Genomic DNA, 24,498 nt, shown 5'->3' on the forward strand with positions numbered 1-24,498 from the left:
CGCGGGCTCAGCTGCGCTCGCGGGGCGCGGCCGTGCGCGGCTTGGCCCCGCCCCTCTCGGCCCCGCCCCTCTCGGCCCCGCCCCTCTCGGCCCCGCCCCTCTCGGCCCCGCCCCTCTCGGCCCCGCCCCTCTCGGCCCCGCCCCTCTCTCCCGCACAGTGGCGCCGCCTGGCGGACACAGCGCGGCACTGCAGAGCGCAGCGCCACCCGGTTGTCATTGCGCGGCATCGCAGCTCCTCCCGGTACCGGTGACACCTTCCCCTGTCACTTTCACCTGGCGGGGGGAGAACCCCGGTCCCCGCATCGAGGAGGGGGGGCCAAGGTGTCTGGGAATAGTCGCTGGTGTGGGATGGGCTGGGGGAGCTCAGGGCACGGCTCGGCCTGACCCCCCCGCCCCAGGCTGGTGACAAGAGGGACCCGTAAGGACCACGGCGACATGCGGACACTTTCCACCACCCCTTTATTGAAGCCACTGTAGGTTTTAAGCCTTGCCCGCCGCTGCCTCTGTCCGGGACCTGCCCGCAGGCACCTGGAGCTCCTGCGGAGAGAGGGGACGATTGCAGCCTCAGCAGCCGCCCCCCAGCTCGGGGTGTCCCCTCCCCCCAGGCTCAGCCGCCCCCCGGCCCCACGCACCTTCACGCCATGTCCGTCTCCAGCACGTCCTCACTTTTGGAAGGCAAATTCTTGTTTAGTGTCTCCATCTCTTCTGCTTTTCTCTTCCTCCTCTGCTTCCGACAGTGACTTGGAGGGGTGGAAATAATAATTGAAACAACAAAAAGATAGAGTGAGGCATCGCAGCAACGCTGCTCCTCCCTCTGCTCTTACCCCACTCCTGAGTAGGACCACATGTGGTTTCCAGTCCCCAAACAATGCCCCATGCACCCTCTCAGCACCTTCAGAAGCTGTGTCCTGCCTGAGCAGGGCAGCCCAAATTAAACCCGGTCTAGGCCAGTGCAGGTGGGCAGGACTCACCCCCAGTCTGGGGCTGCCCCTTCCCTCCCCGCCCCTCGCCCCCGTTCCCCCACATACTGACTGCAGAGGCAGGCGCAGACGACGAGGATGATGAGGGTGACGATGGCTGCGATCAAGGAGATGATGACGATCTGTCCCTGGTCACCCCGCAGGTAGAAGATGTCCACCCTCTCGCAGCGAGCCCCTGTGTACCCTTGCTCACACCTGCGCAGGGGAGGCAGAGGAGGGGTCTGAAATACCGCCCTGGTGTCCGTACCCCTCTCCTCCCTTGCCCCCCGCACTGTGTCACTATGTCCCCACCATTGGTGGCTTACACGCAAGCCGGCGCCTTCTCGGCCACGAGGAATCGGCATCTCCCTTTGACGCAGTAGTGCTTGTACTCCTCCGGGCACCTGGAGAAGTGACCTTGCCGTCGCAGCTGCGTCACGTTACCTGGGGGGGTGACAAGGACAAAGAATTCCCCCCCTGGAGGGGTTACGGCTCTGCCTGGAGGTGGCAGCACCCTAGACCTGGTTCATCCCCACAGCGCGCCCCAGCCCGGCCAGCGGCAAAGAGCAGCTGGCACACGTGTCCTTGGCGGTGACACGGCTGCCCCGGTCGCGTCCCACATCCATGGCAGCTGTGCTAGACAAAACACCCTGCTCGGCCTTCAGCCTCGTCCCTCTCCCCCGCGCTCTGCCCCGGGGCAGGAACAACCCCCCTGCCAGCGCAGGTTGGGGTGGACCAGCTGGAAAGCAGCTCTGCGGAGAAGAACCTGGGCGACAACAGGGTGACCATGAGCCAGCAGCGTGGCCTTGTGGCCAAGAGGCCAGTGTACTTGGGCTGCCTTAGGACGAGTGTGGCCAGCAGGTCGAGGGGCGTTGTCCTCCCCCCCTGCTCGGCGCATCTGCAGTTCTGTGCCCAGTGCTGGGCTCCCCGGTTGGAGAAGGACGAGGAGTTACTGGAGAGAGACCAGCGCAGGGACATAAAGATGCTGAGGAGTTTCAAGCATTTTTGTGATGAGAAGACACAGAGAGCTGGGGCTGTTCAGCTGGAGAAGCTGAGAGGGATCTGATCAACGGGATCAATATCTCAGGGTGGGTGTCAGAGGATGGACCAGACTCTGTTCATGGCGCCCAGCGCCAGGGTGAGGGGCACCGGGCACAGACTGGAATACAGGAGGCTCCATGTGAACACGAGCAGAAACTTGTTTGCTGGAGGTGCCAGAGCCTGGCCCAGGCTGCCCAGAGCGGCTGTGGAGTCTCCTGCTCTGGGACATTCAAACCCCCTGGACCCACCTGCGTGATCTGCTCTGTGACCCCTGTGATCTGCTCTGTGACCCCGCGTGATCTGCTCTGTGACCCCGCGTGATCTGCTCTGTGACCCCTGTGATCTGCTCTGTGACCCCGCGTGATCTGCTCTGTGACCCCGCGTGATCTGCTCTGTGACCCCGGGTGATCTGCCCTGTGACCCTGCGTGATCTGCTCTGTGACCCTGCGTGATCTGCTCTGTGACCCCGTGTGATCTGCTCTGTGACCCCGTGTGATCTGCCCTGTGACCCCGCGTGATCTGCTCTGTGACCCCGTGTGATCTGCTCTGTGACCCCGTGTGATCTGCTCTGTGACCCCGCGTGATCTGCTCTGTGACCCCGTGTGATCTGCCCTGTGACCCTGCGTGATCTGCTCTGTGACCCCGTGTGATCTGCTCTGTGACCCCGCGTGATCTGCTCTGTGACCCCGTGTGATCTGCTCTGTGACCTGTGTGATCCGCTCTGTGACCCTGTGTGATCTGCTCTGTGACCCCGCGTGATCTGCTCTGTGACCTGTGTGATCCGCTCTGTGACCCTGTGTGATCTGCTCTGTGACCCCGTGTGATCTGCTCTGTGACCCCGCGTGATCTGCTCTGTGACCCTGTGTGATCTGCTCTGTGACCTGTGTGATCCGCTCTGTGACCCCGTGTGATCTGCTCTGTGACCCCGCGTGATCTGCTCTGTGACCCGTGTGATCTGCTCTGTGACCCTGTGTGATCTGCTCTGTGACCCTGCATTAGCAGGTGTGCTGGGGATCTACAGAGGTCCCTGCAGCCCAGCCAGCCTGGGGTGCTGTGAGATGCGCAGTCCACCCACCGCCACGCTCCCCTGCAACAGCACCGTCTCCCCCGAGCATCCTCGTGTGGCTGTCACCACCTTTACCTGTGCAGCTCTCGGCCGTGCTGCAGGACAGCCCATCCATGCCGTGGCCAGTGGTGACATTGGTGTCGGCGCCCACGCAGCTGAAAAACGCCAAACCTGAAAGGCAGTGGAGGTGGATCAGGGGAAGCCCGGCCAGAGCCTGACAGCCTTGCTGCCGCCCCCCGCAGCCGCGGGGAGGGGACCGGCAAAGGGCTCTGCAGCTGCGCTCGCTGCCCCCTCCCTCTGCCAGCATCAGCTTTTCCCTGGGCGAGGAGAAGGGAAAGCTGGTCCCCGCCTGCCTCCTCCACCCACCCACGCCCCGGCCGCTTTGCCCGCTGCTGCTGGACGTGAGGAAGAAAATTGTGGGCCCTGAGGGTGGTGAGAGCCTGGCCCAGGTACCCAGAGGGGGGGCGGATGAACCATCCCTGAGACACCCCAGGCCAGGCTGGACGGGGTCTGAGCACCCTGAGCTGGTGCAGATGTCCCTGTCATGGCAGGTGTGGCACTGGGTGATTCTATGATTCCATGCCCCGCTGCAGGGGTCGGGATCCAGGGGGTGGGTTTTGGGGGGCACAGCCCTGCCCATGGCAGCCAGCAGCCCCTTTGCCTGGGGAAGCTGCAAGGAGGGATCCCCAGGGAGAACCATCTCACTGCACTGCCCCTTTTTGAAGAGCCTGGGTTTCAGGGGCACCAAAAAACCACACCAGCCATGAGACCGAGGGGATGGCAGCGCTGCAATTCATCCCATTTCCTTCCAGTTCCCAAGCGCTGAGCACAGCTAAACCCCCGTTGCAAACATCGCTCCCAGTGTCAGTCACCGCTGCACTGGGACATGGGATGTCCCGAGCTGGGAAAGGGGTGACGGTGCTCACCACGGCCGCAGGACGAAGCCGAGGGCCGGCTCAGCCCCGGCCCGTCGCGGCGGCGGTAACCGGATCGCTGACATACCAGCACTGACTCAGCACGGCCCCGCTCCCAGCCCAGCCCTCCCGGGGACTCACCCGCCTGCACTGGCGCCCCGGAGCAGGGACAGGTCCTGCCTGCTGGGGCAGGGTGCTGGGTGGCTCCCGCGGGGGCAGCACGCCGACGAAAGGTGCATTCCCAGCCCCAGTGCTGGCGCTTCGCAGCTCAGCCATGGCTTCATGGGGAGGGGGGCAATTTGGGCAGCCCCTGGTACCCCGTGTTTTCCCATTGGCACGCTGGCAGCAGGGGGGCTCCCTGGCCAGCCTCAGTTGTACTCCCTTGGCCTGTGGCAGTGGTGTTCCCAGCACATACGTCCCTCCTGGCTATATATAGCCACCGCTGCCGTGATGACGTGCTTTGGGTGGCAGAGCTGCAACCACGCTGGGGCTGAGCCTCCACAGGGGCTTTCCTGCCAGCCAGCATCCCCCTGCCTGCTGGAAGGGGCTGGCGGGGTGAGGATGGAGCCCACCACCCCGTCTGGCCAGTGGGAGCCAGGGGATGAGCCATGGGGTGTTTGTCTGCCCGGCTCCCAGGGAACAAGCAGCGGGCGGCTCGGGGCGGGAGGCTGACTTCATCCCTGGTGACCGAGTTGGCAGCTCGGGATGGAAAGATCCCCAGCAGGACGAGATCCCCACCCTTAACGCAAGCAGATGCGGTGCTTTGGCATCCTCCCGGCTGGCAGCCCCTCGGCGAGGACCTGCCCAGAGGCACCGCCAGCTCTGGGGGGGCCAGCCCCACACCCAGGTCCCAGCACCCAGGAGCTGTGGGTGCAAAGCAACCTCCTCCCTTTGATACTCACAGAGCGCAGCTCCTCTACCTAAGGCCACATCCTTTCCCGAGCAGGCAGAGATAATCCACAAAAGCATTCCAAACACCAGATTATTTTGCCGCAACACCCCCCGCACTGCCCCGGGAGAGCCCGAATTGCAGGGGAGCAGCCGCCCGAGGCTTTGCCAGCCTGGTGGGCGCCGCGGCCGCAGAGCAGGTTGGCCGCCCCTGGTTTCCTCCTGCCAGCACAGGTTTGGCAGGTTTTGCCGAGCACCTGCTGAAGGGCCAAACCCAAACTGCTCCCTGTAGAGGGGAAGGCTCCCCAAAAACCCCGGGGCTGCTGCTCTTTGCTGGGGGGTATCACCAAGCCCAGCTGTGGTTATCTCCTGCCAGCCCTGAGCAGGCAGCTGCCTGTTTCACCTGCTGTCCGATCACTCAGGAACTGCTGCCTGGTGGGTTTTGGCTGAGGAGCAGCACCACAGGCTGCTGGCTCACATTCCTCCCCAAATCCAGCCAACCCAAATACCTCCAAGGAGATGGGAAGACAGGATCTTCCCTTCCCTGCCTTCATATGGGCTCTGAGCTATTTAAATGTCCAGGTCCCACAACAGGGAGAGCCCTGGTTCTGCTCTAACACAGGGACACTCATGTTCTTGCCAAACAAACACTGGCTTCCTCTCCCTGCATCACCATTCCCAGAGCTGCCAAGGATGGCGAAACGCGGGGATTTGGGCGTACACGACCAATGTCCCGTCTACAGGTGGTAAAAAACATCCCATCCTCTGGCCAGGACACTCTGGCCCCAAGGGATTCAGAGCCAAACTGCCACAGGTGTGGGAGCACCAGGCTGGGATGGTGGGGAGAACCAGGCTGAGAACTGGGGGTACACGGGGGAGCACTGGGGTGGGTGCAGGAAGCGCAGGGACAGGACTGGGTGAACACCAGGCTGGGCATGTGGGAAGCACTGGGGTGGGACCGTGAGGGGGACACAAGGAGTCACAGGTATGGGGCTGGAGGAACACTAAGGTGGGCATGGCAAGCACTGTGGTGGGACAGGGATGGGGCAGGAGAGGGGGGACACAGGGTTCGGTGGGATAGGACAGGAGCAGCACTGGGATGGGGTGGGACAGCGGCTCAGCAGGATGGGACAGGTGCAGCGTTGCGATGGGACGTGACAAGGACACTGGGTTCAGCAGGATGGGACAGGGACAGCATTGGAATGGGGTGGGACGGGGGGACACAGGGGCTCAGTGGGCTGTGAGCAGGGGAGCAGTGGGACTGGATGGGGCGGCAGCAGGACAGGCACGGGGGAGCATGGGCCTGGCACCGAGAGGCAGGTGCACGATCACCGGCGTGGGACCGGGAAAGCACCGGGACGGACCAGGGGCATCACCGGGCTGGAACAGAGAGCCGGACGGGGCCGGGACGCGGGGTGACACCGGGAGGAGCGGAGGACACCGGGCCGGGACAGGGGGAACACCGGCACCCAGCCGGGGACCGCGACCGTCCGGGGGGACGTGGGGACCGCGCCGCCCCGGGTTGCCCCATGCTTACCGGAGGCGAGGGCCAGGCAGAGCAGCAGGGGACCGGGACCGCCGCCCGGGGCCGCCGGGGCCGCCGCTGCCTCCATGCGCGCCGCCGCCTCCGCCTGCCCCGGTGCCCGGCAGCTGCGGCGGGGCGGGACGGGGCGGCCGCTGCCGGCACCGCCGCCCTCCTCCTCCTCCTCCCGCTGCCCGGCTCCTGCCCCGCCGCGGACATCCCTGGGCAGCCCCCCTGCGTGGTCCAGGGACTTCCCCACGCGTGTCCCTCCCCGCGCCTGTTTCCCACCCCCACGCGTGTCCCCCGCTGGTCGTCCCGCCGGGAGCGGGCAGCGCGGGAGGTGTCGGGCAGACGCTGTCCCCGGTGCCTGACCCCCAGCAGCATCCTTGGGGGTCCAGGGGGGACCCCCCATCCCACCACCCCCATTTCTGAGTGGGGCTCTGGGCCGGGGGGTTGTGGGCAGAGCTCAGACTCACCTCCCCCAAACCTATTTATCCCTGGCCGGCGTGTTATGAAAAGGGAGATTTATTCCTAGCGAGTTGCTAATAAAACACCCTTCCCGAAGCCTTTGGCAGGGGATGACGGCAGCTACAAATTATTTTGCAAAGGGGCCGTGCCTTGGCACAAGTCTTCTGCATGCTGGGCTTCGAGGAGGGCGGTTGTAGCCCTGGGGTAGCTGGGAGGATGTTTCTTCTCCCCCCAGCCATGTGGGGGTGAGGGTGTCCCCCCGAGATGCTGGTTGTCCCCTCCTGGCACCTGGGGATGCTCAGTAGGGATGTGGTGCTGTGAAATGATGCTATCCCAGACCCAAAAGAAAAGCGAGGGGCAGCAGCCCTGCCTGCAGCGAGCAGGCAGGCAGGGGTAGCGGGGCCGGGGGGGTACGGGAGCTGCTGCCTGCTCGTTGTGGTTTACAGGCATGAAATAAGCTGGGAGGGGGGGAATGAAAGACTGGAAAGAACGGGTGACCTCAAACCGCAAGCTGGTAACTATTAATGCAAGTGCTGGCAGCTGCCCAGCCATGCCATTTGGCCACCGGCCAGGGGGTGAGCGAGCTCCTGCAGCCCTGGCCAGCCAAAAAATGAGCCGCAAGCTCCGGCATGACAGTTCTGTCACCTCCCCAGTGCACCGTCACCCCAGCTCCCAGCTGGTGGTGGGGCGAGAGCCCAGTCCCGGACCCCCCAAAAGCAGGCAGGGGGTGCTAAACCACCAGGGAAACGTTGCAAAGCTCTGGTGAGGACAACAGGAACTTGGGCAACAGCGGAAAAACAGGGGCTGGCACCTGGCTGGGGTACAGGGACAGCCAAGAGGAGGTGGCTTTGTCATGGTGGGGTGGGCAAAGGCAGGCAGCAACAGAAAAAGATCCTTGTGCCCACCAAGAGAAAACAGTCTCCCTTCAGCATCCTTCATAATGGGATGAAACTCGGGAGAAAAATCATTTTAAAGAGAGCTTTAGAAGAGCTGGAGCCCCAAGGCAGAGGTCACCAGAGGCAATGTTTTCCATTCCCCGGCAGGAACCGGGAAGGGCTGGCAGAAGGTGTCTCCAAAAGGGACCTCGCCGCCCGTGTGGCCTCAGCTCTCGCTGTCACCATGAGCATCGCGCCCTCCCAGGGACCTGTGTGGCCAGGCAGGAGTGGCCGTGCAGATGTGGCCAGGCAGAGGTGGCCACCAGAAATCTCCTCCTCATGGGAACAAGTGGCACTTTCTGCAAAAGAAAACTACAGGAAGGCCTGGAGCGCGGCGGCAGGGACTTAGCGAGCCTTCCTCACGGTGCCCAGCTCCTGCACCGACAACGCCGTTATTTTTCCTCCTTCCAAGCAGAGGGGAGGCTTCAAGGAGGGCCGAGATGCTGATGGTACGTCGAAGCTACCGACGTACAGCGAGGCGGCCGCGTCCCGGCTCTTCCAGAAGCAGCAGCTGACTTGGACTTTCTGTCCTGCTGTTTTAGGCCTGAAGCCAAGTTCCATCCTGAGAAAAATGCAACACAATGCAACAAACTGGATGGTTGTGTAAGCCCGGTTAAAGATAGCTCGGCCATGGCCTGGGTTCTAGGACGTCCTTTTTCGTAGCGAGCATGCAAAACATTGGAGAAGATGAGTTCAGCCTGAAAACATTTCACCTGGAGCAAAGCGCTTTCCAGAGGGAAACAGATTTAAAATATCTTCTAAATAAAAAAAGAAAAGGCACTTGTACCTTCCGCTGTGCCGCAGGGGTCTCCTGGCTGAGTCCTTTGGGCTGTGGGACCTGCATTCTGGGGGCCGTCCACTGCAGGCAGCAAATGCCATGGAAGGGCCCTGGCCGTCCGGCTCTGCCCGGGCTCTCCGTGATGGCAGACTTGGGGTGTCCTCCCCCACGGGCCCCAGACTCCCCGAATGTGGCAGCTGAAGGATGCTCAGCAGCTTTTGCAGGGAGGGCAGGCAGGGGCAAGCCTGTGGGAGGAGGAATGCCCCAGCAAGGCACACACACCTCTTACTGCTTTTAAATCACAGAATCACAGAACAGTTTGTGCTGGAGAGACCTTCCCAGGTCCCCAGTGCCCCCCTGCCATGAGCAGGGACATCGTCACCAGCTCAGGGTGCTCAGAGCCCCGTCCAGCCTGGCCTGGGATGTCTCAGGGATGGTTCATCCACCACCTCTCTGGGTACCTGGGCCAGGCTCTCAGCACCGTCAGGGCAACAATTCCTTCATTTCTAACCTGAGTCTCCCCTCTTTTAGTTTAAAACCGTCACCCCTTATCCTGTCGCAACAGGCCCTGCTCAAAAGTCTGTCCCCATCATAAGTCCTACCCAGGCAGGAGCTGGCGTGGGCCCAGAGGAAGGAGAGACTCAAGGGACAGTGTGACAGCACCCTGAGCACCAGCCCAATGCCACCAGCTGGGACGAGAGCATCCCGTGCCCGCTGCCGGTCCCGGTGCGTGATGCCCACTGACAATGCGCCACGCTTGGGCCCGGATCCTGGCGTGGTGCTCAGCACCCAGTGCGAGCGCTGCGTGCCCAGTGCCTCATCCCAGTGCCCAGCGCTGGAGCCACCACCCAGTCCCAGTGCCCGGTACCCTCCTGATGGACCCGACGCCTGGTGTCCTGCACAACGTGCCCCATCCCGGTGCCGGCAGGTGCCGCTGTGCTGCCGGCGGCGGCGGCGGGGGCCGGACCGGGGGCGGCGGCGGGGGCCGGACCGGGGGCGGTGGCGGGGGCGGCGGGGACCGAGCGGTGCGTCCGTCCCTCCGGCCGCGGCTGCCAGCGCCGCCGGCACCATGGGCTGTTCCTGCCGCCTCTTCCTCGCCCTCCTCCTCCTCCCGGCAGGTAAGTGCGCGCCGCCGGACCGCGGTGAGGGGCAGCGGGGAGCGCCGGGGTGGCAGCCGTGCGATGGGGACGGGGAGGCACCGCGGTCCCGGGGGGGTCTCCCCTCTCCTTTCCCCCACCCCCTGCCCCGCAGAGGGGTCCCCATCTCGGTACCCAGTCGGGATGCAGGAGGATAACTTCAGGGGACCACCAGCAGGCAGCCCCCCGCCCCGTCCAGGCTGGAGCTCACCCCTCAGCCTCCTATCCCCCCCTTCCCAGCGTGGTCGCCACTTTGAAGGAGCTTTTATCGCTCACTCCAACCTTGAGCAGAGGCTCCTGCGCACCCAGCACCTGGCGCTTTCCCCGGCATCTCCCTCCTCCTACACCCCCCCGCAATATCAACCCCCCCATTTCACAAAAACATCCCCAATTTGACGTCTCTCCCCGCATAACACAGTCAGAGGAGACGGCTCGGTCCCCAGCAAGGGTGACAGCGGGCGCTTTCACATGACAGCACGCACCGCTCATCCCTCCATCCAGGCTGGTTTTTTAAATAAACACCGAGAGCTGCTTGCTTAGGAACATTAAAAACACACTCGCATAACAGAGCGCCGGGGACATGCACAAGGAGAAATACGTCGGGTGAAGCTGTTGTTATTAAATTATGGAATGGCTCTGGGCCTGCGGCAGAGCGGGGTGAGGGGACCGAGCTGGGAAAGCCTGGAACCAGCAGCCATGTCCCCAAAATGGGGTCTGCAAGAGGAGCAACTCGGCATTGTGGAGCACACCAGGCCAGGGGAGATCTTCCCCCATTAAGTGACCCCACTAAGGCAAGAGGATAAAGATCTGGCTAAATCCTTCTCATAAACGGAGAGTTTGGACCAAAAGCTCTTGTTTCTGCGCTTTAAGAGCAAGTGCATTTGGGATGGATGGGGATGAAGCTGCATTTTGGCCGGTGCCCCCTGTTCCCGCTCCTCGGGGATGCCACTGGGAGTCAGAGCGCGGCTGCTTTGGGGTGGGAGGCGGGTTTTTCCCAGAGCCCGGGCCAAAGTCCAGGCTGTTCCCATGACCGTCCCTCTCCGGAGCACCAGCACCAACAGGGCTTGGCAGCAGAGCTGGGAAACATTCCCCCAGAGCACTGTCCCCGCGGCTCTTGGGCTGCTCCCAAACAGCCCCAAAGCCCCGAACCTTTCGGGTGCTTTCTACAGCTTCTTATAGAAATAATACTTCAAAAAATATATTTGCCGCCTGAGAGAACATAAAAAATATTATTTAGATATACTTTGAGCTCATTCTTCAGGACTTGGCAATAGAAAGAACATCAGGAGCAAAATAAGGCTGGGCTTTGCCTGGCCAGGTAAGGAAATAACAGCATCTCTCCCACAAGAAAGTTTTTATCCTATTATTACTTCTTACTGTGGATGTAAACTCAAAGCTGCTTTCCTGACATGATGCCTGGCCCTGTACAAACGCCCTGAGCCTGCTTGCCCCTCTAGCAATTCGCTCTTCTCCCCATCCAGCAGCCGAGAAGTACCCGCAAGAGGAACCTTTTGGCTTTAAAGGCTTCGGGTGCTTCTGCAGGGAGGAAGAAGCTGCTTTTTTGGGGTCTCAGGGCCTGGCACCACATTGTTACAGGCGGCTTTGACCGCTCCCAGCCCCCACGTGCCAGCTGAAGAGCAGGAGGATATGCAGGTATTATATTAGTAATACAATAATTATCACCCCGCCCAGCCCAAACAAGCAAGGCACATCTTCAGCCTCTAATACTGCCTTTCCAGAGGATGCTCAGAAATTCCTGTGACGAGCCCAGTTGTTTCCCCGCGCCAGCGGGAGGCTGGGACGGGGCTGACGCACGGTTAATGCTGCGCCTAGCAGCAGTAATTAGTAGCTAGCCAGGAAAATTATTAGGCCGGGGTGCTGGCGCTCGGGCAGAGCTGCTGTTTGCAACACGCCTGGCTCGATCGAGGGCTGTGTCACAGATATCAGCCTGAAAAATTGCCCGGTGAGGGTGCCCGAGCCCAGCGGCACGGACAGGGAGAGGGCTGGCTGCGCCGGCACCCCAGCCCAAATTGCTGACAAATCCCTTCTCCTGCCCGGTGCAACACCCCAGGGAAACAGGCACAGCATAATACACATCAGCACGCTTGAAAAACATAACAACCGGTATCTAGAGGGCTTATTTGTGTTTAAATCAAGCAAAAATAATCTTAGAATCGTTTTAGAAAGCGCTGCTGCTGTAAGACAAACCTGCTTTTACTGAGGGCAAAGCTCATGGCAAGGTGAAGAGTCCTGACACCTCCCAGCAGCTTTGGGACACTCTGCCAACACAGCCCATGGGGACACGGGCCCTGCCAGCCAGGGGCACCGGGAGCAGAGACCTTCCCCCGGGTCCCCAGCGCACACCACTGGCTGTGCGGACGGACCGGTTGGCACAGGTTGTTCCATTACTCTCCGGCGGAGAAAATCCTCTCAAGACTCACCTTCCTCTTCCTTTCTGCGATAATTTCATGGTGACTTGCCGTGGAGGAGCATAGAGCACAAGGTGCTGGAGCTGCCCGCCCGGCTCCTCTCCATCTCCCTGCCACAGCTTTCCTCAGCGTCTGAAAAATGTGCAAGACCCCCTGTTAGCTCCTTCCTCCCATGTAATAACCTGGAGAAGAGCAGCTGCTGCTCCCAAGCCAGCCAACATCACACCAGCGAGCACAAACACCGCTTGGAGCCCCTCTTTGCCACCTTGCCCAAGGCCCCTTGGCTTTATCCGCATGGCTCACGTTTTGCCACGTCAGACTGTGCATCTACAAGGTATTCCAGCACAGTGACATCCAACAAGGTGGACAGGGATGGGTCTCGGCGTGGTGAGGGACACGGGGAGACAGCAGATGGATTTCCATGGCCGAGCCGTTCTGTTCCTCCTCGCTACAGAAAGCTTCAGCAGCAATTAGACCCAAAGCACTTAAGGGCCACTCAGCACGAGAAAACTAATCACGCAGGAAGCCAGCTCAGCTCGCCGGTAAATCAGAGCCACTGCACATTCATTTGTTCTGACTGCCTTGGCTTCTCGACAGTTGTTTTTTGCTGTGGATTTTCTTTTTTTTTTTTCCAAAAGCTTTGCTATTTACCTGGTTATGTCTCTGCCTGCCTGCTTTTCTCACTTGGTTTCTTCCTCCTCTTGCGATCCTCATCCTGTTCTACCATCACCAGCGCGACCTGGCGTTGAAAAATCCAGGTGAGACAGCGTGAGGCAAGCGGGCGGCGAGGAAGCGGCGCTTTGCCCAAGGGTGTTTTGGCTGCCGCTGGAATTACAGGTCACCAGAAAGCACATGCAGTGCTGGAGCTGTGCTACAGCCCTGCAGAGCCACCGTCCTGGCCCTGCTTTGCTCTTTTAAGCTCAAAGACCTTCCAAAGAATGAGCATTGAGTGGTACCAACCTGGCTGGGGGCTCCGTCCGGCGTGACATGGGTCATGCAAAGCTTCAGGTCCTGCAGAGCTGCTCCCAGATCCCCCTCTCGTCCTTATTTATGGCAGATAAAATATCTCCTAGAGAAGCAGAGACACAAGTTCAACGCCCAAGACGACCACTGCGTCCTCCCTTCCCCTTGTCCCGTGCCAGTGAAGAGCAACGTGGGCTTAGCCAGACCCTTGTTTACTGCACACGGGACCCTTCCACCGGGGACATGAGCAACACCAAAGCCCGAATTGAATGGTGACAGACAAGGTGAAGCAGCCCAGTGCTGATTTACTCGAAAAACAAGTTGAACCCAAAGCTAAAACCAGTTTTATTCAGTTGTAGCTATACCCAAGGACCTTCAGCCTCCCATGGCCAGACGCTACCAGCCCCTCGCAGCTAAAAAACAACAACACAATCCAAATCGCACCTGAGTGCGAGCGAGGGGGAAGAGGCAGTGCAGGAAAAACACCACGGGGCTCACGCATCCCCAGCTGCAGAAACGAAACCGAGCCAACAAGGTCACGAGCAGGAAGTGCTCGCCCCATATTTAACCATAAATCGCTTTACTGCTCTGCATCATTTCACCTGCTCATGAACCAACACGTGCTGCGGGGCCGGAGGAGTCGGGGTCACGCTGTCACTGGCCCCGGGGGACAACCAGCAAAACACACAACCTGGTCAAAAAACATAGTGTGCCAAAACCCACATACTCAGCAGGGCACACCAGCTTAGCCCAGTGTTCAGGGTCTGGTTGTACCTCTGAGAAAGAGCTGAAAGAACTCACCCCTGCACAGGTTTTCCCTCACTAGCAGCATCATTTGCAATTAATTACCCACCATGATTTCCCCATGCTCTCAGGAATACTGTGCAGAAAGAACGCAGCTCGGGCCCCCGTTTTTGATGCGATCTGTGTGGCTTTTAGACCCGTGTTGTGGGAGGGTTGTCTCTAACTCCTGATGGGGTTTGGTGGTGGTGGTTTTCCTTGTTATTTTTCTTTCTTTTTTCTTCTCCTCAGCTTCCACTGATATTGTGGCTTCATTTCTAGTTCTGTTCCTTGTGCTACCCCCAATCTTACCGTATCCCACCGCTGTGAGCAGGGGACGGGGCTGTTCTAACATCCTTTGCCCGCCCCGGGTGGGTCTGGCGGGTATGCCACGAGGCTCCCATTAACTTTTGTTGTCAAAAGTAGAGACCTAAAAGCCCAGCGATATGTTGCCTCAGTATGATCTCAGTCAAGGACCATTAGTAGCACCCGTCCCCAAAATAACTGCTAAGCTGGCATAAAAACCCAGTACCCAGCTCTACTGCGTGAGCCGCGGATGATGTGTGTGCCCAGCAGATCTTTCCGCAGTAACTCGCTCTTCAGTCGTATTTCTTGCTCAGAAGGGGTGGTCGGATGCTGCCTGTAAATATGGATGAGACAAATTGCTGAGAGGAAGAAGAAAATCAAATAATAATCCAGAAACTTCTATTTCTCCAGGGGCTTTGGCTGCTGGAGGAGTTTTGCCCACCCCAGCGTGGGTACGGGTGTGTCGGTTAATTCAGATTAAGAGCAGCGCAGCATGTGGCGTGCGGACCTTCTGCTGGTTAAATCAGCTGTGATGAGTCACGAAGCCGCTGTCATTAAGAGCTGCATCCCTGCCTTATCGGCGGCTGCTCGTTTGCCGTGGCGGAGCCGCTCCGTCTGATGTCATCCACTGGGGCTGGAGCCGGGCCCTGGTGCTTACCCTGCTTTCCAAACCATTTGTTTGGGGTTTTTTTTAAGCTTGCTCTGATTGCTTCTGGAGAGCCTGAGAGATGCGTCGCTAAGAGCCGCCAGCTGGGTCCTGGCGCCGCTTTCCGAGCGGGACGCGGGCAGCGTTCAGCCTGGGCAGGGTGAGACGCCCACCCTTGCGTGCGCAAGGAAGAACAGCATGGAAACAGGAGAAGGAGTTAATTCTATCAGATTCATTCCCTGCGTTGGCAGGTGACTGACATTAATCTTCCCTAACAGTAAGATATTTGTATTATAGGAGGTTTAGATTTTTAGTTTTGCATTATGGGAGCTTTGGATTTTTATATTTGCATTATAGGAGCTCTAGATCCCTATTTTCTTGGCTCTTTCCTGTAGGAAAGAGCCCTCCTAGGGAAGGCTGCCTAGAAAAACAACTTTTCAAAGCTCCCACAGGGCTGCGAAGTGCGAAACCGCTGTTTGGAGCAGTTCCCCTGTCCTGTGTCCCCTGTCCAGCTGTGCTCTGGGGTGGATTCCAGAAGAATGGTCAATTGCCTTAAGGGATGACATGGGTAAAGTCCTCCTGGCCCCGCTCTGCTCGGCATCCTTTGGCAGCTGACGTCCTTCAGTCCCTTCGACAGCCCCTGGCTGATTTTGTTAATGGCTTTTGAAGTCCTCTGGTCCTAAAAGAAGGTTTCTAGTGGGTTTCTGTTCCTCGTTCCTGGGCACTGCTCTGGTTCCTGCTCGCAGCTGCCGCTCCTACAAACCAGCTGCTGGAGAAACAAGGAAATCCCCTTTTTTTCCCACTTTCTCAGATGTGTTGGTAGAGGATCGGGCTTGCGGAAAAGCTGGGGGGCCCTTGTAGCCCCCCAGCTCCCTGGGACCAGGCAGCACTCACCTGGGACGCAGGCTGTCCTTGTGCGTGGTGGCACAAGGACACGTGGAGCCATCAGCCCAGGCGTTCCTCAGCAACGTCCTTCCACCGTCCCATCCTCACTGGTTGAGAAGCAGCCTGTGTCACCTCTGGGGTCCCGTCTGGGCTCATCCTGCGGTGCGAAGGGGGCACAGCCTGGGATGCTGAGCTGGGGGTGAGGGCTCCAGCCCAGCGCGGGTGCTAGGTCCCAGAAAACGTGGTGGAGGTGACGGCATGGGGACAACCAGAGGACAACAGAGGGCTGGCCCAGGCAGGGTTTGCCAGCAGAGGTGACTGTCCATCTGGAAACCAGCACCAGGCTGGCAATGACCCTGCACCATGCCCAGGGAAGAGGAATCGGGAAACCAGGGCTGAGCTGAGCGACTCCAGCAGCGCTGCCTTTGGCCACGCTCGCTCTCCTGGGACGTGTCCCTGTGACTTGTGACCGGCTTGGCCAGGAGCCCTCAGCCCGTGGACGAGGACTGTCCCTGCGGCCAATTTTGGCTCGCTCTCTGAATTTATACCCCTTAGATGTTATCGGAAACTGCCTGACTCACCCTGGCCAGCAGCGTTGCCAGCTTTTTGAGATCCCTGGTGGTTTCTCTCCAAAGTTCAAGCAGACCATGATGACTCTGCTGACCCTGAGTACAAAAACAAGCGACGTGGGTGGCTTTGCAGAGGGGTGGTAAGCTCCCTACATCCAGGAGAGACCAAAGGCATCTATGTTCATAGAGGAGTAATAGATAGTACTGCCGTTTCCACACCAGCGTGGAAAGCCACTCAAGGGCTGGAGCAGCACAGGGAATGGTGAATTTTATGGTGTTCCAGGGCCTGAACAGAGCGAGGGAGCCACCAGCCTCTGCTGGATGAGGGGACCTGTCGGGTGTGTTGGATGGAGCCAGCGCTGTGGCCAGGGTTTGTCCTGGGGAGACGCTCTGGGTTACGTCGAGCTGTGAAAACCGGTGCATTCATCTGAACTAATGGCTTTTAAGCTCGGGATTATCACAGCAATGCAACCCGAGTTCACAGGCCAATAATTCCCAGGTATTAACCAAGAAGACAGAGACACAGACATTTTGGGATGGGTGCACACCAGAGTGCCCTGTTGACAGCAGAAGCACGTGGTGGCTTTGCAGGAACTTTGGGAAGGAGGAGGCGGGACCCCTGGGTGCTTTGCTGTGGCTGGGATGGGTGTGGAAATCACAGATGCTGAGGCAGGCGACTTATTTAATAACCAGACTCCAGCTCGCCATCCATCTCCTTACCCTAAGGTCTACCAGCCTTCCGCCTCAGCAGACCAAGAGCCTGAGGAAGGTCTTTCTTGGGTGTTTTCTCCACCAGCTCCAAAAATCAAGGCAACAGCACACCCCTTCTGACTTTACGGGGCAAAGAGAGACCAAATGCTGGGTAGGGTGGTGAGGGAGCCCATCAAAATAGATCTACATGGAAACAGTTTGCAGTGAGGTACGTAATTCCCTACTTCACCACAGCAGACAGGGATGCAGCGTCAGATGTGCAGAGCACCCATGGTCTTAGTCCCACCTCCAAAACTCTCCTGCTTGGGAAATGGGGCATCTACAGGGCCAGGAAAAACAATTTTGGGTCAAACACACCAGGGGCTTGTGCTCTAGTGAAAGCATCATCCCAGAACTGGCTTTAAATCCCTAGCCAAGCGTGTGTTTGCGGCTTCTAGACAGAAAATGCTGTGATGAAAGTCATCCACATACCTTGAGTTCGCTCTTGTGATCCAGAGGTCCTCAGTGCAGACGTCCCTTCTGCTGTCCTCCTCCACTGGAGATGTTCAAGGTGAGCAGAGCTGTACGAGACACCTGCAGCCTCTTGGTTGCACCGATGGCTGAGAACACCCAAATAATGTGATTTAGTGAGTCCTCGCTCACCCCACCATTTCTGGAGGAACCTCGTATTGCACAGTCCCAGCTCCCAAATTCAAGTCCTTCCCACCCCATGGTTTCTTGGTGGAGCTTTACCTGCAATAACAGTCGTGTGGTGGGACAGCAACAGTTCTAAAAGCCCGCGTTCTGGTGGAAGCTGGGTCCGCTCTCGCTGCCTTGGCTGTGACCTGCACAGCTGGAACTGCGGTTTGCCTGTGGGGAAGCAGCTTTGGCGGTGGTGGGTGGCAGAAGGTCCTTAGGGGGCGGCCTGGTGATGATGCCCACCCAGGTATGATCTGCAAGATCCTGTTAATTAAGAGCTACCGCCATCATTTTCTGCTGCTGTTTCTCATTTACATGCCCACCAAGCTCCTGCCTTCGGAGCTGAAGGAGTTTGGTTTCAGGGTTCCCAGAAAATCAGCATTTTGGGGAGTTGTTGGGGTTTTCTTTTTGTCCTCCACACTCACATAGTAATTAATTTATCAGAGGAAGTTCTTACCATTACCAGTGCTGGGCTGGGGGTGTGAATAAAGGAATGAATGGGAATAGAAATGCCTGATGCTGCCGTTCAGGGCTGCACTGTTTCTCCAGCCCAGCCGTGCCGAGGGAGCTGCTGCTCATGGCCCAGTGCTGAGTTTAACCCTGGGGAGCAGAAAAGTGGGGGGTGGAAAAAACCCCAGCAGTTTGCTGGTGGGGATGGGGGAGAGGATGACTCATCTCGCTGCTAAGAAATGGAGACGAATGAATGGATGCACAAGGAGAAGGGGGGAAGAGGAGAAAGAAGCGCCTTGTTATCATTCCCAGCTGCGTGGTGGCTGCGCAGGAGGAACTTGTTCTCCTGCTGTGTTGCGAGACGCTGGGAAGATGAAGGAGGGGGTGTAGGGGATGGGGGATCCCAGCCTTGCATGGGGAAACGGGCTGGTTAAACCTTCTCCTCTTGCTATGCAGTGATATTTGCCATACGTTTATTTGCATAGAATAGAGTCACAGAATCATTTTGGTTGGAAAAGCCCCTCAAGATCATCGGGTCCAACCATAACCCCCCCCGGCACTAACACATGTCCTGAGAACCTCATTTCTACCTCTGTCCAACCCTCCAGAGATGGTGACTCCAGCACTGCCCTGGGCAGCCTGTTCCAGTGCTTGACAACAATTTTAGATATCTCTCAGCATTTTAAAACCAATAACCGTTTCCAGCTTCATTCCAAAGCCCTTTAACACTCACCAAACTCCCATGTTGTCCCAAGGGTTTGCCCATTATTGATATTTCTTTCTCTCCCTCCAGGACTGGGCGATGACTCCTCAGTGTCACCCCTTGTCCCCAGCAGCCCTCCGTCCCCCTCGCTGGGGACAGGCTCCAGGGACATGGCTTTGCCCACGCCAGCTCCTGGCCAGCCCTCAGTGCCCACGTCCAGGGGACCTGCTGGAGAAGGGGTGATCTCCAGGCCAGCAGAGGGGGGTGGCCACAATGCCACCCCCACGGCGGCACCATCCCCTGCTCCCACCTCCATCACTGCAGCGGACGGCCCATCCGTCACCTCCAGCCCCAGCTCAGTGCCACCAACCTCGGAGACAGCCCCAGGTCCACGGACAGCAAATACCGCCAGCTTGGCGAGAGGCACGACGGATATGGGGGCATCTCCCAGCCCTGTGGATCTCCCTGCATCCTCCTCATCCTCCCTCCCCACCAGCGACCTGCACTCATCCCCCGGGACGGTTTTGTCCCCAACGCCTGTTGTCCTCACGAGCCCTGTCACCACCCAGGCGCCGGCGCTGACGGAGGATGTCCCTTCCCTGGGGACGCTGGCCGTGGCGTCAAGCCTGGCCATGGAGCCAACTTCCCCCCCAGTGACTCTGGCCAGTCCCACCACAGCCGAGGCCACCGGCAAAACCACCCTCTCCACCGGGGTCACCATGGAAGAGGTCCCACGCGCCTTGAGTGCAGGTGAGCTCCACCACCCTCCCTGTACATATATATATATGTATTTATATAATGTCAACCTCAGGGTGCTTATATCAGGGGGGAACTGGAAGCGAAAAGGTGGTGGAGGTTCTGAAAGCACTGTTCTGCAACAGCTGAGCTTTCCCAGCTCGCTCTCTGGAGCAGCCGCTCCACCGGTGGAGACAAGGAGTCATAGACACCGAACCGAGACACAAATAAAAGCCTTAGTTGCAAGCTGGCGTTGAAACGCTTAAGGACGAGAGGAAAGAAGTGCCCTGGCAGTGGGTGCAACCTGGTGTATGTTTTTCTCCTCCCTCCTGGAGATCACACCAAGCCCATGCTAGCTTTGACCCAGCCCCTTCTGCAAGCTCAGAGACCTTAAAAGTGCTCCATAAAGCAAAAAACTGAGGGATCTGGGAGCATTTTCTGGCCTTGGTTCAGCACTAAATGCGACCGGGTGCCAGGAGGAGCATCGTGGATCAAGTCTATAGTCCCTACTGAGCACCTCAGTGAGGACAGAAGTGTCCCCAGGTGGTGGCATCCAGTCTCATTTCATAGAACCATTGAATCATTTTAGTTGGAAGAGACGCTCAAGCTTATCGGGTCCACCCATAACCCACTGCCCCATGTCCTGAGAACCTCATGTCCGTCTGTCCAGCCCTCCAGGGCTGGTGACTTCAGCACTGCCCTGGGCAGCCTGTTCAATGCCCCACAGCATTGGACAGCATTCCCTTTCTGGGAATGAATCATTCACAAGATCCAACCTAATTTCACACCCTTTAAGCCCCATATTGCAGAAGCAGCAAGCTTGGGTCCCAGCCAGCTTGCAGGAGGGTGCGTGGCACCCCAAAAACCTGTGCTGAAAGGATTGTGAGGGGAAACCCCTTCTCAGTGCTGCCGCGGCGGTGCTGAGGTAGGGGCGGAAGAAGGAGGACAAGGTCAGGGGCTGTTGGTGATGCTCGTGGGCCCGTCACAAAGCCAGACTGTGGGGTGGGGGTGGCGATGGGGCTTGGGGGATGGCTGAGCGCTGCCCTTTCTGATGGCCCCTTCCCCACAGGGAGCATTGTGGCCATCACTGCGACCGTCATCGTGGTGGTGGTGCTGGTTTTCGGGGCAGCAGCGTACCTCAAGATCAGGTAAGGCTGTTTCTTTGGGGCACTGCGAGGTGCCATTTGGGAAGGGGGTGTCTGCATGGTGGGGAGCAGCCCCTCTTGTCGTTGTAGAGGGGTGCCCGGGTCAAAGCCCTGGGGAGATGCCGTCCCCACACCACGTGCAGCCTCTAGTCCCAGCACAGCTGCGCTTTGTACCGCGTCAATGTTGAAACGCAGAGCTGTTCATCTTCATTTTGCTCACTCAAACGCCAGCAACGCCGCGTGGCGCGCGGCCAGAACCAGTAATTATCCCCCGGGCAGGCTTTGCCGTGGGTTTTGCTGTGATTTAGACCATAAACAGCAGCACGGCCCAGCACTGAGCATCTTTAACAAGGCTTTGCTGACAACCAAGACAAGCAAAGGTCTGTTGTAATTCCCCAGTCTGATTCATTGTGGGAGTAAAATCCTGGCAGAGCTTGTTTTCTGTCCTGGTGTCTCCTGCTAAAATCATAGAATCACCAAATCATTTTGGTTGGAAAAGACCCTCAGCATCATTGGCTCCAACCATAACCCACTGCCCCATGTCCTGAGAACCTCATGTCCGTCTGTCCAGCCCTTCAGGGCTGGTGACTCCAGCACTGCCCTGGGCAGCCTGTTCCAATGCCCCACAGCCCTTTGGGGAAGAAATTGTTCCCAGATCCAACCTCACCCTCCCCTGGCGCAACTTGAGCTGATAAGGTCTCCCCTCAGCTCCTGTTCTCCAGTGAACCCCCAGGTCCCTCAGTCTCCATCACACTTGTGCTCCAGCCCCTCACCAGCTCCGTTCCCTTCTCTCCACTTGCTCCAGCACCTCAAGGCCTTTCTTGGCGTGAGGGGCCCAAAACTGACCCCAGGAATCATGGTTTGGCCTCCCCAGGTCCCAGCACAGGATGGTCACTGCCCTGGTCCTGCTGGCCACACCAGTGCTGGTACCAGCCAGGATGCTGGTGGCCACCTTGGCTACGTGGGCACACTTGTGTCACCCTTGGGGCCAAAATCATCCCAAACGCTGCTGGTTAGAACGTGCATACGTTGCATTTCGAGGGCACCAAGCTCATGGGGAAGCCCTCGCGGGCTAACGCGGTGGTTTTGTCCCCCCAGGCACTCGTCCTACGGCCGGCTGCTGGATGACCACGACTACGGCTCCTGGGGCAACTACAACAACCCCCTCTACGACGACTCCTAGCAGGGATGCGGACCACAAAAAACCCACCACAATATCCCTTATTTATAAGCGCTTCAGCAGCAGATCAGCGGCTGCCGACCCCCTCACTGCTGCCCCCGCACCGGGCAGGGGACACCGGGGACACCGGGTGACACAGGGTGGGTGCACTGCGCCCACAATAAACTTGAGTTTTGGCCTTTGTGTAGGAATGTCTGACAGCTGGGAGGGGGACGCTCACGCAGAAGCTCGTTGCTTAATATTTTTCCTATTTAATTATGTTTTTCCCCCAAACGCAGCCCAGGGAAGGTGCGTTGACCACCCGCGCCCCTGGGCTGGGGCCACATCTCCGTGCAGGTGGCCATTGGCTCCACAGCTTCATTGGTAATCCCCGAAAATCCCGCCCGCTGAAATACAGAGAAGCTTTTCTTTAATTCCCCAATTTCTGTGTAACAGTGCGCAAAGTTGGGGGGTGGGCTCAGATACACCCTAGATAGATCCTAGATACATATAACATAGATACACCCTAGGTAGATCCTACATACATACACCGTAGATACACCCTAGGTAGATCCTAGATATATACACCATAGATACACCCTAGATAGATCCTACATACATATACCATAGATACACCCTAGGTAGATCCTACATACACACACCATAGATACACTCTAGGTAGATCCTACATACATACACCATAGATATATCCTAGACAGATCCTACATACATATACCCTAGACAGATCCTACATACATACACCATAGATACACCCTAGGTAGATCCTACATACATACACCATAGATACACCCTAGGTAGATCCTACATACATACACCATAGATACATCCTAGACAGATCCTACATACATACACCCTAGACAGATCCTACATACATACACCATAGATACACCCTAGGTAGATCCTACATACATACACCATAGATACACCCTCCCCTGCAGAGCAGCCGCTTTGGCAGGGCGGTGGTGGCCAAAAGCTTGATTGACTTAGTTTTATTTTCCTATGTTTTATTTTAAAAATATTTTCATGTTTTTACTATACCAGCGTCCCGTCCCTCCCCTGTCTTTATGTATTAAACCCAGCCTTGGCCGGGTAGCTCAAGCCTGGCTCAACAGCGAGGCCTCAGCACAGGATCTGCTGGTACCAAGTCTATCTGCTCGGCTGTTCCTTACCCTGTTTTAGCCCAAATGGGGTAGAAACCGAGAATAAAGCAGCAAACCACCATCGCACCTTCAACCCGCATCCAGCCCCGGAAACCACTGCGGCTGGGACCGTATATATGGGATATATCACCCTACAGGCTGAGATGTATAACAGGACTGCTCTCTTCTTGCGTTTCAGGGTTTAAATAACTCCCAGCATAGACAGCAAGAGGGAACGTTCCCATCCTGGGCTAAATGACCTGGGTGTGCAGGAGCGATCCGGTCCCTCCAATGCACCTCACCCCACCGCTACCCACAAACTCCACTGGAAATGTGGGGAAACCCCGTTATTTTCCATGTAATAATAATTTTCCATGCATTAGCAAAAAAATACCCCAAACAAATCAAACCAACCAACCACCAAAAACAACGACACCAAAACACCCCAATAAACAAACCCCAAACCCAGCAAAACCCAAACCAGCACCCTTCCGCTCTCCAAACAATTTGGACGGCACGGTGATGCGCTCGCCCCCCAAAACCACACGGAAAAGGTTCTCCCGAGACCCCAACAGCAAAATATCCCATGTCAGGGAGCAGAACTGGTTTGCTGGGCTTTAAAACCCTCCTGAGCTTGACATTGTCCAGCGGCAGCACGAGCAGCAACAGCCCACCCAGAGGGTCCAAAACACCCCCCTCCCGCGCGCTTGGCTCGGAGCCTGGTGCTAAATTGTGTGGGAATAAGGGGAGGGGAAAAGCAATGCACTTAAAAATATATCTATATATAATCCTCAGGGGAATCAATTCCTTTTTCACGAAGGAGCAAAGCAACGGGTGTCACCTTGTGCACAGCACCGAGTTCCCAGGAGGAAGGTTTGGCCAAGACATTGACCCGGACCCCCTCACCGAGGCCGATTTCCCAGGGCAATTCGCGCTCCATCCCCGCGCCGGCCCCCCAAACCAGAGCCCTTATACAGACATTCACACCGTGCCCACGATTCGGCCTTATTGCTGCTCCCTCTGGATTAATAAGGGATTTATTGCGATTTTGGGGTATTTTTAATGGTCCTGGGTGCTGCGGGCGCAGAGGACGGTGTGAGGGTGTTCCAAGCAGGGAATAACAAATAAATAGGTCATGTTTGTCCCTATAGTTTGGAAACAGAGATGAAAACACCCATGTGGGATACGCTGCTCACAGCAACCTCCTTAAAGTGTCGCTGTTGGGTTTGTTCAGCTGCCCTGGGTGACGCGGTTTTGTCCAGCGGCCCCAGAGTTAACAGGGGGGCTTGGGGAGCAGAAAAAGAGCTTCAGGGGGTGAGAAAAAGAGGAGAAAGAGGATATAAACAAGAAAATGAGTAAAACAAGAGAGAGAAATGAAAAAATAAAAGGGAAGGGAATAGGGAATAGGGAATAGGGAATAGGGAAGGGAAGAAAGAGTATTTCCCCCCCCACCCCTTTGCTTTTCCAAAACT

At 57.8% G+C, this 24,498-nt stretch overlaps 2 protein-coding genes across 2 annotated transcripts; one reads left to right on the forward strand and one right to left on the reverse strand.

The window, feature by feature from the left end:
- Window positions 1–634: 634 nt before the first annotated feature.
- Window positions 635–6,481, reverse strand: BTC (betacellulin; the record flags this gene model as incomplete). Its single annotated transcript, XM_080344430.1, has 5 exons — window positions 635–740; window positions 1,029–1,175; window positions 1,286–1,403; window positions 3,142–3,237; window positions 6,406–6,481. 5 exons carry the CDS (start codon window positions 6,479–6,481, stop codon window positions 635–637), a joined length of 543 nt encoding a protein of 180 aa, XP_080200556.1.
- Window positions 6,482–9,640: 3,159 nt separating this feature from the next.
- On the forward strand, window positions 9,641–21,890 carry PARM1 (prostate androgen-regulated mucin-like protein 1; the record flags this gene model as incomplete). Its single annotated transcript, XM_080343498.1, has 4 exons — window positions 9,641–9,689; window positions 18,918–19,577; window positions 20,632–20,710; window positions 21,806–21,890. The coding sequence occupies 4 exons, from the start codon at window positions 9,641–9,643 to the stop codon at window positions 21,888–21,890; spliced, it is 873 nt and encodes a 290-aa protein (XP_080199624.1).
- Window positions 21,891–24,498: the final 2,608 nt, after the last annotated feature.

This window comes from Nesoenas mayeri (genome assembly GCF_963082525.1).
Source record: "Nesoenas mayeri genome assembly, chromosome: 4".
Lineage (NCBI taxonomy): Eukaryota > Metazoa > Chordata > Aves > Columbiformes > Columbidae > Nesoenas > Nesoenas mayeri.